The sequence below is a fragment of the Plodia interpunctella genome, chromosome 5 (genome assembly GCF_027563975.2).
Source record: "Plodia interpunctella isolate USDA-ARS_2022_Savannah chromosome 5, ilPloInte3.2, whole genome shotgun sequence".
Classification (NCBI taxonomy): Eukaryota; Metazoa; Arthropoda; class Insecta; order Lepidoptera; family Pyralidae; genus Plodia; species Plodia interpunctella.
The window spans coordinates 7789790-7801678 of NC_071298.1; the positions used below are offsets into that span (position 1 = coordinate 7789790).

Below are 11889 nucleotides of genomic sequence, written 5' to 3' on the forward strand. Positions count from 1 at the left end.
GCGCGCGCTCCCCCGATATCGGCGGACGACGCGACCTTGATACTACACACTTTTTACTGGAAACTTTCAATACTAATCTTCAACACATTCGTCCTAGATTTAATAATAAATCACAAGACTTGAATATGTCGCCTTTGATGAGGCGGCGCGCGCGCGCGCTCCCGATAGCGGCAGACGACGCGACCTTGACACTACGCAATTTTTAATAAACACTTTCAATACTAATCTTCAACACATTCGTCCTAGTAAAATTACAACACAACCAAGGCATTTTGCGTAGACCGGCAAATTACAAATGTCCGACTATGCCGCTCACCACGACGAGCGGCTGATAGTTCACCGTCACATGTTCCAACAAACATACAAACATCATCATAATCTACTACACTACGTTACTAATTAGTGTCAAAATACAAACAAAAACAAAACAAAGTCTGTTTCGACACGACGACAATTTGAAATAAAATATCACGTCATAACACGTCGGCGTTTCTCAATCGAGTGATGATAGGTCTTCCGGCAGTCCAGGATTCCAAAATGTCTGTCCGCCTAGTACCTATATTGAGTTCCTCGCGCTAAATGTGAAAGAACCATTGGTGTGTTTCTTCCCCAGCCGCGTCATAGCCGAGGGTCCACCCACTTGCCTACGTTTTCTTCTACTCTTCGCACTGTATGTTGTTAGACCATCATTGCTAAAACCGCTTTTCGAGATTACTTAAAAATGTTGGCATCGTTTTGGCGAACTATGGTGCCATGAAACTTAAAAAAAAAGATATTCTAAAAGGGGAGGTGTTGGGCAGGTGGCTGTGTGTAAAATCACTGACGATAAACTTACTTTTTGCACCCTATGCTTCAGAGCATCAAAACCATGAATGCAACCAAGAAAATATCCATAGATTGAGAAAACTTTTATTTTCTATTAGCTAATATTTACAAAAATAATCCTTTAAAACGAAATTCTACTAATACATAGCACTCTGGTCAGAAGTTATCAAATCAGGGTCTGGTGCATCATTCAGGTCATCCAAGCTATCTGGTTCCAGCTCATTATTGTTTCTAGGGGGAGAGTATGATGTCCTGAGTTCTTCTTCCTCATCTTCATCATGGGACTCTTCAGATTCATCAGACTCATCATTCCCTAGAAAAAGAAATGTTTGCAATTACATGTATCTTTACTTATTCCTAAAAAAATATGTAATAATTTATTCAGCAACTAGTTTGTAGCCCATGGCTTTGCCTGCATGAGATTCCCACGGGGCCAGTAATTTTTCCTGGATGAAAAGTAACCTATGTCCTTCTCCAAAATTTTCCTTTAGATTGGTTGAGTAGATAGAGTGTGAAGAGGTAACAAACTTATTTTCGCATTTATATTATTAGTTAGGATGATATTATCCTACACCTACCTACTATCCTACACTTTGGTTGGAATAATAAATAAATACATGGTTTATGTGTGAAGTGGATTGCACCTTAACCCTAACGTTAATTAAAGTTATGTCTATCAACACAATATATGTACCTTCTTCCTCATCTGTGTCAGCTTCTTCTTCCATTGGCTCTGGATCTGTCTTGCCAAGAGGAACACGCTTCATATATTGCTGGCCAATTGAGTTAAGCTAGAAGCAGAAGTTTTTAATTAGATATTTCCTCACTTCTCCTTAACCTGGAAGTACTATGTTTGATTCCCAGCGTGGGTATCACACTTACGGCACATAATTGTTTATAGTATGTACTTTTGGGGAAAATCCAAGGCACTTACCCACTGTTGATGTTCTTGCTCTAAAGCCGAAAGTTCCTGTTCCTCATCACATGGGCTATCTGCATTAAACCACTTTGAGTCTATTAAACGTGGGGTTAAAACTGGAAACGGTATGTTCATTTTTAAAATTCTAAAGATCTGATATGGAAAAATGTGCCCGTATATGTACAATTTGAACTAAATTCTTCCCAAGTTTTATCGGAGATTAGCTTTTATCTACTTAAAGCATCTACTTTTCAACGATCCAGTTCTTTTCGAGTTAGGTACTTTACCTATTTCGAATTGAAATTACTGAAAAACACAAAATAATGTTTGGTTTGACAAGACATTGACTTGCGAAGTGGCTAGGGTACAGGCATTGACAGGCTACCAAATAGCTAGACATTGACGTATATTTTTTTTATATTGTTGCTTCTTAGACAAAGAAAACACTACTAAATACTATTACTAGACCGCTGATATAACAGCAATATACAAGGTTTGGTCAATGGTATATAAAGCCGAAAATGGTAGATAGGGTATCGTATCCACATTCTCAGAAAAATATCTCCATGTGGAAAAAACGTCACAATAGGGAGCTAATTAAGATTTTAGATTACGGTAAAATTAGTGCAGTGCCAATCTATTTCATTCATCTGTACAACTTATCATTGACCTCAGTACCAGGATTGGTGCAAATTATGATGATGAAAATTCAAAACATGGCTTTTATGCCTAAGATCTTTGAGTCTTTGAGAGGACAATATATGTATTTACGAAACTGTCTCTATTGGAAACTTAAGTAAAAGCAATAATAATAAATTTTATGTTGCAATTCAACTTTTAAAATTATTACAAAGAAAACAATTAGGTACAATTTAGGGAATATCTCTTCTGCGAATCTGATCTTTAAATAAACGTTTGCGCCTGTGTGAATGTGAAAGAAATAGGATCGAAAGAGATGGATGGAATGAAATATTGCCTATTATTTTTAGTGTCGATTCCATGGTTCTGTATGATTTATTATTACCTACTCATAAAAAAGTTTGATGTGAAATCTTTGTAGTTTGTTGTTTACGTTTTTCAATTAATGAAATAAATCATTATTGATGTTAATAATTTAAAAGAAAATCTTAAGTATCGAGATGTATGGTATGGTATGAGTACTTTAATTTTTTTACTATTACTTGTTCACACGGTGTCAATGTAAGGTTGAGAGTATAATACTTACGAGAATACCTTGAACACAACCTAGGCAGTTAATTAAGTCTAGGCTGTGTCTTAGTCTCCCTGTATGACATCCACAGGATTTTTTTTCCCACAGGATATTCTATACTATATAGATATCATACGATATTCCTCACCCTGCATATTTTTAAAATTCTATTTTTGCAGTAAATAAATAAGCATAGCTAAGGGATTATACACTAAAAGACCATCATCACTCCCTTTTGTGAGTGATTGATTTTGAAAATGATTCCTTTCTCAAGAAAATTAATGGATTGTAATGACAGCGCGACTGCAGCAGTCGAAACACTCTTGAGAACCACCCATTATGGCAACTATAACAGGTATAAGCAACTTTGGTATTAAGGTATAAGCAAATTTGGCAACAGGCAAAACCACACAACCTAAAAAATTATAGACTTTATTAATGTTGACATTTTACTTCTACATAATCCACACTACACTATATATATATGAGTAAAAAATTCTAGGAGCTGATGCCATGTTCGCATATTATCACATCAGTATAAAATTACCAGCTGTTGCTGGCAGTTTCGCCCGTATTAGCCTATGTTTGGCTTAGGGCCACTGGATTATATCTATTCCAAATTGTTAATAGGCTACTTTTTGCGGGCGGAGCCGCGAGCAACAGCTATTACATAAATATGGTAATTAATAAAATTAATAAATTGTAAACATTGTAAATTTGTAATGATTTTTTAAAATCTGATCATAATTATTATATTTACGTAATATTAAATACGAGTGATATCGACGACACTGGCTACGACTCTTGTTAGTAGAGGTCCTATGTTGTCCTGAGGAACACCTCCATTCCATTTTTTCTTCAGACATTTTTCAATCTGAGAAAATATGGATGTTAAACCTGAAATATTAAATTCATTAAAGGAGTTTAAATGCCTTACAACTACTCAAATTCATATCCTCATTAATGTGGCCTTGCTAGATTAGAGTTAAATGACTTTTCCGTTTAGTTGCATAGGCTCAAAAAGGTTCAAAAAGCTAGTCTCGAATGGACTAATTTATGAAATAGCTTTATTCTTAAAAGGGCCAGTGGGTAAAATGACTAACTTTTACAGACCAAATTAAACAGTTCATATTTTTACAAAGCTAGTTGCGTCTCTGGGCTTCGCTTCTATGGGAATTTCGGGATGAAACTGCATTATGTGACTAAATAGTTATTTCAAAACCTACTTTAAGTTAGTTCCATATTGGCGTGCTATACTTGAACAATAAAAATCAGTTTTAGAAAGTTTGCTTGCATACCTGATGTTGTTTCAGTGCACTTTGCCATGTTCAATGTAAAAAATATTGCACTCCTTTTGACCAGCGGATTGTATTCATCACAATAATAATGGAAAGCCATGGCAAGTTTTGAGGGCACCATGTCAAGTTCCTTCACAAGCATGACTCCGGATTTGTCGATGTCATCTTTGTACTTATTGATTAGCTCGCTGTGCGACTCCATATCAAAAGCTGAGCTATCTAAAACTATGTGTGTGACTGATTTACTATCATTACCTAAAAGCAATAAAATAAATTTTAAAATTATTGCTTGAAAAGTCTGGGACAGTTGATGAAGTAAAATAATAAGTAATAAAAAGGACAGACACACGAAGAGTTGCACGTCTGGAGATGACAATATTGCGTTATTGTGGATTGACACGCGCATACGCGGCAGTTATCATGACCGCGATATAGTAGACAAACCCTAGAAGTGCCGCTTGCGCTGGTACGGCCACGTCTTACGTAAACCGAAGAAGTAGGTGCGTAGGGAACAATGCCCTGGCCATGCTGTTTCAGTTGTCTCTGGCAGAAGGGCAAACCAAAAAAGCTGGGCTTCGACACTTTTTGGCTGAGGAAGTCCTCTAAACAAAGAAAATAAAAATGAACTCAAGGATACTGACGTAAATATCTGGCGGTACTGGCAGCTATCTCGTTCATAAACTTATTGAACTGCACTGGATCATATTGATCAGAATTGCTATTGTATGCAAATACGAAAGAGCCAGCATCTTGCCTCTTGTAAATAGTTGAGATACCTGTAACAACATATCAATAGATTTAATAAAACAATAGAAAAAATCTGTACATTGAATATATTTACATAGGAACTAAATTAGGCGATAAAGTCATAGTAATAGAGTAAGAATTAAAAACAACTGTATGTCTGTTTGTATATGCTAATCTCCGGAACTATTGGGCGGATTCGAATGAATGTTACATAGCTATAAAGCTTGGGCAACATATAGGGTATAAATGATTTTGAAAACTATGTTGGTTCAGCTAAACTACAGGAAATATAGAAACGACGCCTTAATAAAAGTTGTTTAGCCTGACGAGCATTTTCTGTTGAGGTATAAAAATCGAAGATCTTTTCAATTTATTCAAAATTTATCATAATTTACTTGGCGCCCGAAGGAACGGGAGCAAGTATACAATAAATGTTTTTTTAATCTCTAATAATTTTGACTCCTTAGCATCAGCTAGATTATAAACATTAACTAAATTGGCTGGCATTTAAATAACACTCAGGGAATTATAGTAGCAGAGACTAATTTTAAGTACCTATAATTTGATATTGTAGTAAATATTTAGTATCGAGGATTATTTACCAGTTTGCACTTGTAGTATAGTGTTATCTGTGACTTTATATTTTCTCCCCAAATCACTGAGATCAGTATGGAATCCAGACTCATCATAAATAATACTGTTTCTTTGTTGACTTTTAACTAGTAAATCACTATATAATGTCGCTAAAATAGTAATTAATGCTGCGGCGGGAAAAAATAAAACGGACTTTGAAGATTTCTTTCCGTTTTGTGATTTTTCTTGACCATCCTTTGGCGTAGGTATTCGAGGTGAATTATCTTCATGACTATATGTATTTCTTGTATTTTCCGGTATTCTCTGATTCCAGGAATGATTGTTTACATCGCTGTGTACAGACCAGTTTCCAAACTCACCACTGTAATGTGATGGAAGAGTTGCAGGTAATGACTTTGCCAGCACATAGCTGCAATGAAACAGACTTTACCAGCTCATATTATAACCATGGATGTGTTTATGAAATTGTGAATTTGCTGTGCCAATTGTGGTTAATGAGCCAATAAGCTGTTTTATGAAATAAATGAAAAAAAAAACATGCATATAAGTGTGGTAATTCCACTCAACTAATTCTTTTCCCAATAATATTGCTACATTCTTTCATCTTATTAAATATAAAAAAGGGATAACTCTAGAATTTGGTAAGTGGAATCCCACCCTAATTTGGTATTAAAATGAGCTAATTTAGGATTCATAAAATCTGTAATTAATATTTAAAGACTAAGTGAAACAAGTTGTAATAATCATATACAAAACAACATGTACATTTATTTATCCATTTCATAGGTACCTTTCTTTAGTTGCTGTTTAGTAAATTATAAAGTTTTTATTGATTAGTCGCAAAAAGCCTAGTTCGCAAAATGACATCGACAATATTATGATAGATATTCAATTAAAGTGGAGCAAGGTATTGAGGTGATTTTTGCTGTGGAAATAGTCTGAGTGTGTCATAGGCTACTTTTTGAGGTGGGTAGAGCCATGGATAACAGTTATACATGAAATAAAACCCTTGTACAACACAAAATGAAATATTAACAAGTTTTACTATAAAGTTTTGTCAACTCAATACAAGTATGTCATTTAAAAATCAAAACTTTTAGATATTGTTTTCACCAAGCTCATAACATTCCAATTCCCACTTTCCTTTGAAACATTTGTATTAATTCATTCCAATCCCATCCTAATTAAAAATAAAACAGTAATGGTATCATACCTGATGTCTGACTCATCATCAGAAACTGCAGGATCAAGTCTAGTTTCGAAACTTAAAGAATTTCTTCTAGGTGGACTTTTATTGTTCACCCTTAATGGTGAAGATGGTTTAGAAAATTTGCTGAAATTACAAAAATAACAGGGTTATTAAATACAAAATGATTTTATTAAACACAACTACCATTAACTACAGTCACACACACAGAACATGAATTTTCTTTTAACTTACCAAATAAAACTATTGACATAGCCCCAAATTTGAGACTTCTGTTATAGGATACTAAGTAATTATTTTATTAAATACTAGCTGCAACCCGGGGCTTCGCTCCTGTAGTGAGAATAGTTTGGCTGAGTCACCCTTAAAAAAATCCACACTGAAAAATGAATTACCAATTACCTCATCACATTATCAACTTCATCTACCCCTTCATCACCTTTGGCACATGATGTTGTGTTGAATTCATAAGTTGTTCCATCTCTGACATCCTTCAGTCCATACCTGCCCATACCAGAGCTGTGAGAAAAGATGCAGTGGTTATGGCTGTGAATACTTTTTCTTGCAGCTGGTGTGATGGAAGCCCCCCCAAGCTATAAAAATATATAAAATAGTAAAAATAAAGAATAAAAGATAATGTATAATCTCAAATAAAATTAAAATTCCGTTGCCTACTTTACACTTTGATGTTTTATGACTTTTCTGCCAACAAAACTTATGCACCTAGTCATAATCACCGAATTTAGAATACTATATTAATCTAAGGTCACAACGTAGGTAATAGATTTTATTATCGAAAAAAAGAGAGAATTGTTTTATTATTTCAAGACGTGTGTTGACTAATATGTCTAGTGTGAAATAAACATAGGTTTGTACTAAAATATTCAAACAAATTGTACATACTTTCTTTGCACTGTTATTATTCATTTAAGCTTTGATACTAAGTAGGTACATTTAAATTATTGCCTTTCCCAGTAAAAGAACCTGTGGCCACCTTTTGTTCTTGCTTACACTATTAATTATTAATTAGAGTTGCTTCTATTATTCTCATGAGGGCAGAGATTATATATAGAAAGTACTCTGTGGGGCAGAGCGAGCAGACAGAACGAGAACAGCATTCATTTCACCAATCAAAGTCAAAGCCAGAGTCTAGAGTATAGAATGACAGAGTTTAGACTTCAAATTTGTTTTTTTTTCCAATTTTTTTCACAACACTGCTTCAACTTCCATGATCCAATCCAATGAAAATCCCTCGAAAATCCATCATTAATGAATGATATTGACAACAAGAAACGGCAATTTGGTACCTACCATGTAATAATCTTCGCTATCCCATGGTACAGACCAGTACAGACCTACCTACATCCCTGAGGAAAGGCAATGGGATCAAGAGCCCATACAGCCTTAACGCTGTCGCAGCGCAGGCAGACGTTCGCCCCGCTATTCATAAATCAGATACTCTAAGCTGCAGGCCTACCATCAACTTTTACAGAACGATTCCAATGCAACTCAGTTCAATTTAGGCACTTAAAATGAATCGCATTCATACTAAAAATTAAGTCGATGGTACGAATTTGCGATGCAGTTCAGTTTAGGTCGTAAAGTGGATCGCGTTAAGAGACGATGGTAAGCCCCCTGAAATATATTTTGTCTCTTTCGGCTAATTTCAAATATTATAAAGTATTTTCACTATCGTATCGTACTTCATAATAATAGGGCACATACGCAAAGCTCAGCGCAGATGGCGCTACTGGTACAACTAAGCTACACAAACATTGTCAATGGAGGCAAAAAACGACAATTTTCAATATTGTTGCAGATTTACGACCAAAAATAACTTCTACGCAATCGTGGTATGAGTTTAAAGGAAAAAGGAAGGAAGGATTTAGTGGATTATCCTGAAAATAATAACACTTTTTTAGGTTACGTTCTGCATTATTTGGTCAACTGTGGACTAATATAAACTTGATTTTGACTGAAGATCTTACCTGTATGAAGTCCATATTTTAATAAGTCTTCACATGTGAAGTGTTCCGAGCTTCTTTTTGACCGTTTGCTCGGCTCGAAAATTTTACAGTATGAGGCGTATTCCATAGTTTTCGAAGTTTTTTTATCTTATGGAAAACGATTTTTCCCAATATGTCGGCACCCGAATATTTTCACCCATTGTTGTATATTTTCACAAACGAATGCTTACATAATGTAAGGATTAATAAAGTACTCTAAAATAAACGTTTTAATTGACATAGCAAAAGGCGGCAAAGCTTTTGTGTACCTAACATACAGTCCTGTACTTTGGCGGGATAAAAGTGCAGCAAATACTCCCTATTGCTATTAACAGAAAGAGACAAAACATATTTTAGCCACAGTCATGTTTTTATATCTATGACTTTAGCTTAAAATATATGTAATGTTTTCCGATAACCTGAGGTTTTCACTATTTTATCACAGATATAAAAATATTGTTATGTATTATTATGATTACCAGAATTGGTGTACGAGATTTGTACGAGATGAAGGTAGTGTGGACCTACCTATAGATAGGATGACATTTTGGCATGGTATATAGTAATATACCATGCCGCCGCTCGCCACGTCATGCTATGTTATTTTTGTAGGTAGGTTAACTACTTATTGATCTAAGGTAGGTACCTACTGTTCAAAATATGCTTGATGAATTGATGGTCATGTTTATTTTTCTTTTGTCGCAAAGACCTCGTCTCTCATCTGTACTTTAAGTTTATTGAAACATACAAACGTATGTTTCAATAAACTCATTTTTTTCCCAATAGGTTTTCACCAATAGTGCAATTCATGAGGAATGTTAGTAAAAAAGGGAACTAGTGGCTGGAATTTGTATAGTCTTATTTCCTCATGACTGAAGGGCAATACGTGGAATGAAACAATATTTTTCTAGGCAATGGAATGGTTTGTCATTGTCTTCTCCATTTCACACACAGGCTAATAAGTAATCAACCAGTAGGTATGCAGGTTTCCTCACGATGTTTTCCTTCACCGGAAGTATGGTATGAAACTACTACACCTGAGTCAAATTGGTATAAAAATCCACGTGGCACGAGTCTGAAACCTTTCGATCCACAGGCGGGCGTCTTTAACCACCACCACAGCTTTAATTTGTACGATAGGTACATCGTTAATTAAGACATTTTTAGTTAGAAAAAATGCTATCTCAATATGTCATGCTCTGCGGAGCCACCATTTGAAAAACATCAAAAGCATATTTTAAGCTAAAGTAGGTTTTATTATAACTATCGCACTTTAAAAAAAAATTGCATTGACTAAATGAGAAAATATATACTTTAAAGTACTTACTTATGCTTTCCCTACCTTTTATGAATAACAGGACAGGGTAAGTCAAGGATACCAAAAATATTTAATATAAATCGTGACATATGTCTTAGGTTATAGCAAGATAAAGGCGACTATATAGCAATAAAACAATGTTATAAACTACCGCAAATATTTAATCACAAAAAATTTAGATATTAGTTTTACTAAAGCAAAATCTTAAAAATATTATAGAGCAATTAACGTTACAATGAAAACTAAAAACGGAATAGCAGATGACTTGTATCCAATTCCTGTGGGTTCTGAATAGAATACCTGTGTTTTCGGATCTCCATCTGGTTTAGTTGGATATGTTGCGAGGGCTACAGGTTGCTTATCTTCCAACTTTTTTATTTTTTCATCAAGCCATGCTTTAAAAGTATAAGTAGGTACAACTTTAACTAATTTCTTGCTAACTGCATACTTAGAGGACATTTCATTAGTACATTGGTCTTGACCGGAACTAATAATTCCTATTAACTCATTGTCAAATATTGCTGGACCACCGAAATCTCTAAAGCAGGTTGGAACTTTGGTATCTACACAATCAAAAAACCCCTCCAATAAATCGGGAAATTCATCAAATGGTCGATATTCCACACCTATATATTGTAAGTCTCTTACTTGATTTACTTCAGCATTTAAACCATATCCTAGCCCTTCGAAATCTGAAAGCGCTTTCAAGTTAGTCAAATTGCTCAACTTTATCTTCGAGGCTACAGTATTATTATGTTTATCAGTGAATATTATTCCAATATCCTTTTGATGTTCAGCTCCAGCATAAGAAGGAAATTTTTCTCGATTCTTAACGTACAGCATTACAGCAGAATCGTCTTTTTTAGCTTTGGTTGTGTTCAATAACACATAACTAACTGGTTTCTGTACACACTCTGCAGAAGTTAAAATTATTCCATTAGAGACAACGGAACCAGCGCATAAATATTCATTCTGATGAGACATGATAGCTGCCATAAATGGAAATTGCTTGTGATTTGCTTTTTGTACCTCGTGCATCAGGGAATTTGCCCTTCTAGTACATACAGTGGAATTATTCTGGCCTTTCATTTCAAGTTCCGGAGAGATATTACTATTGTTATTGTAAGTATTCATACTGTCGGTACTTTCACTTTCCGCCATTATATCCATTGACTCCTTCGTTTCATCATTGCCTTCATTACTTTCATCCTGTGGATCGTCAATGCTTTTCTTGACATTCTCGGTAGCACTAGGACTTAAAGAGTTATACAAAAATACAAGTAAAATTAGTAAGCGAAATGAACTAATTACTTTTTTCATTTTAAATTTTTCTATTCTCTGTTGTTCTAGACGAGAAAGCTTTCGATTTTCAGATGCAATCTTTTAATTTCAAATTTATTTTTTAGCAAATGAGATTATACATGGCCAGTTTTGTTTCAGTTATAAGCACACAAACCTTATTTACTTGTAGATAATAGTGTGGCCCGACAGTCAAGTCTGTAAATCATTTTAGGTATGTCTTTGTTGTAGGTCAATCTGAACCTTCCATGAAGTCTAGAGCAAGATGCATAGTTCTATAGAAAAATAAACAAAACAAGTGTTTTTAGAAAAATGACACAAGCTTTTATTATCGTATTAATGACTGTTCATAAATTTATAAAAATAGAAATAAATTTATTCATAGCATATATCACAGAAAATGAACAAAATTAGTGCTTTGGCTTTCGCTATCTCTGTCTACAGTATGAAAGCCACACTCAGTTTC

At 34.6% G+C, this 11889-nt stretch overlaps 3 protein-coding genes across 11 annotated transcripts; all 3 read right to left on the reverse strand.

Moving 5' to 3' along the window:
• Positions 1–923: 923 nt before the first annotated feature.
• LOC128669894 (anaphase-promoting complex subunit 15B-like) lies at positions 924–2069 on the reverse strand. Its single transcript, XM_053745116.2, has 3 exons — positions 1760–2069; positions 1520–1616; positions 924–1138 (listed from the first exon to the last, which is right to left on the reverse strand). The coding sequence occupies exons 1-3, from the start codon at positions 1877–1879 to the stop codon at positions 963–965; spliced, it is 393 nt and encodes a 130-aa protein (XP_053601091.1). The 5' UTR covers positions 1880–2069; the 3' UTR covers positions 924–962.
• A 1301-nt stretch (positions 2070–3370) lies between these two features.
• TORIP (Torsin interacting protein) lies at positions 3371–8263 on the reverse strand. Of its 9 annotated transcripts, none has more exons than XM_053744999.1 (7): positions 8160–8263; positions 7203–7319; positions 6807–6926; positions 5602–5954; positions 4894–5028; positions 4253–4507; positions 3371–3851 (listed from the first exon to the last, which is right to left on the reverse strand). In XM_053744999.1, exons 1-7 carry the CDS (start codon positions 8246–8248, stop codon positions 3721–3723), a joined length of 1200 nt encoding a protein of 399 aa, XP_053600974.1. In that variant the 5' UTR covers positions 8249–8263; the 3' UTR covers positions 3371–3720. The 9 variants fall into 9 exon arrangements, with proteins under 9 accessions (XP_053600974.1, XP_053600971.1, XP_053600976.1 ...); XM_053744996.1 differs by having other exon boundaries at positions 5602–6002; XM_053745001.2 differs by having other exon boundaries at positions 5602–6002; positions 7203–7393; positions 8160–8257.
• Positions 8264–10281: 2018 nt separating this feature from the next.
• On the reverse strand, positions 10282–11565 carry LOC128669840 (uncharacterized). Its single transcript, XM_053745004.2, has one exon. The coding sequence runs from the start codon at positions 11442–11444 to the stop codon at positions 10338–10340; it is 1107 nt and encodes a 368-aa protein (XP_053600979.1). The 5' UTR covers positions 11445–11565; the 3' UTR covers positions 10282–10337.
• Between the last annotated feature and the right edge of the window lie 324 nt (positions 11566–11889).

What these genes read in the sequence shown, in the direction of transcription:
- LOC128669894 (XM_053745116.2), bottom strand. Translation starts at nt 1,879, where the DNA reads ATGAACATACCGTTTCCAGTTTTAACCCCACGTTTAATAGACTCAAAG. An exon ending in AGCAAGAACATCAACAGTGG is followed by an intron (nt 1,617 to 1,759) that starts GTAAGTGCCTTG and finishes TTCTGCTTCTAG; the next exon opens with CTTAACTCAATTGGCCAGCA. An exon ending in TGACACAGATGAGGAAGAAG is followed by an intron (nt 1,139 to 1,519) that starts GTACATATATTG and finishes TTCTTTTTCTAG; the next exon opens with GGAATGATGAGTCTGATGAA.
- TORIP (XM_053744995.2), bottom strand. Translation starts at nt 7,727, where the DNA reads ATGAATAATAACAGTGCAAAGAAA. An exon ending in GATGATGAGTCAGACATCAG is followed by an intron (nt 6,003 to 6,806) that starts GTATGATACCAT and finishes GTTTCATTGCAG; the next exon opens with CTATGTGCTGGCAAAGTCAT. An exon ending in CAGTACCGCCAGATATTTAC is followed by an intron (nt 4,508 to 4,893) that starts GTCAGTATCCTT and finishes TATTGCTTTTAG; the next exon opens with GTAATGATAGTAAATCAGTC.
- LOC128669840 (XM_053745004.2), bottom strand. Translation starts at nt 11,444, where the DNA reads ATGAAAAAAGTAATTAGTTCATTTCGCTTACTAATTTTACTTGTATTT.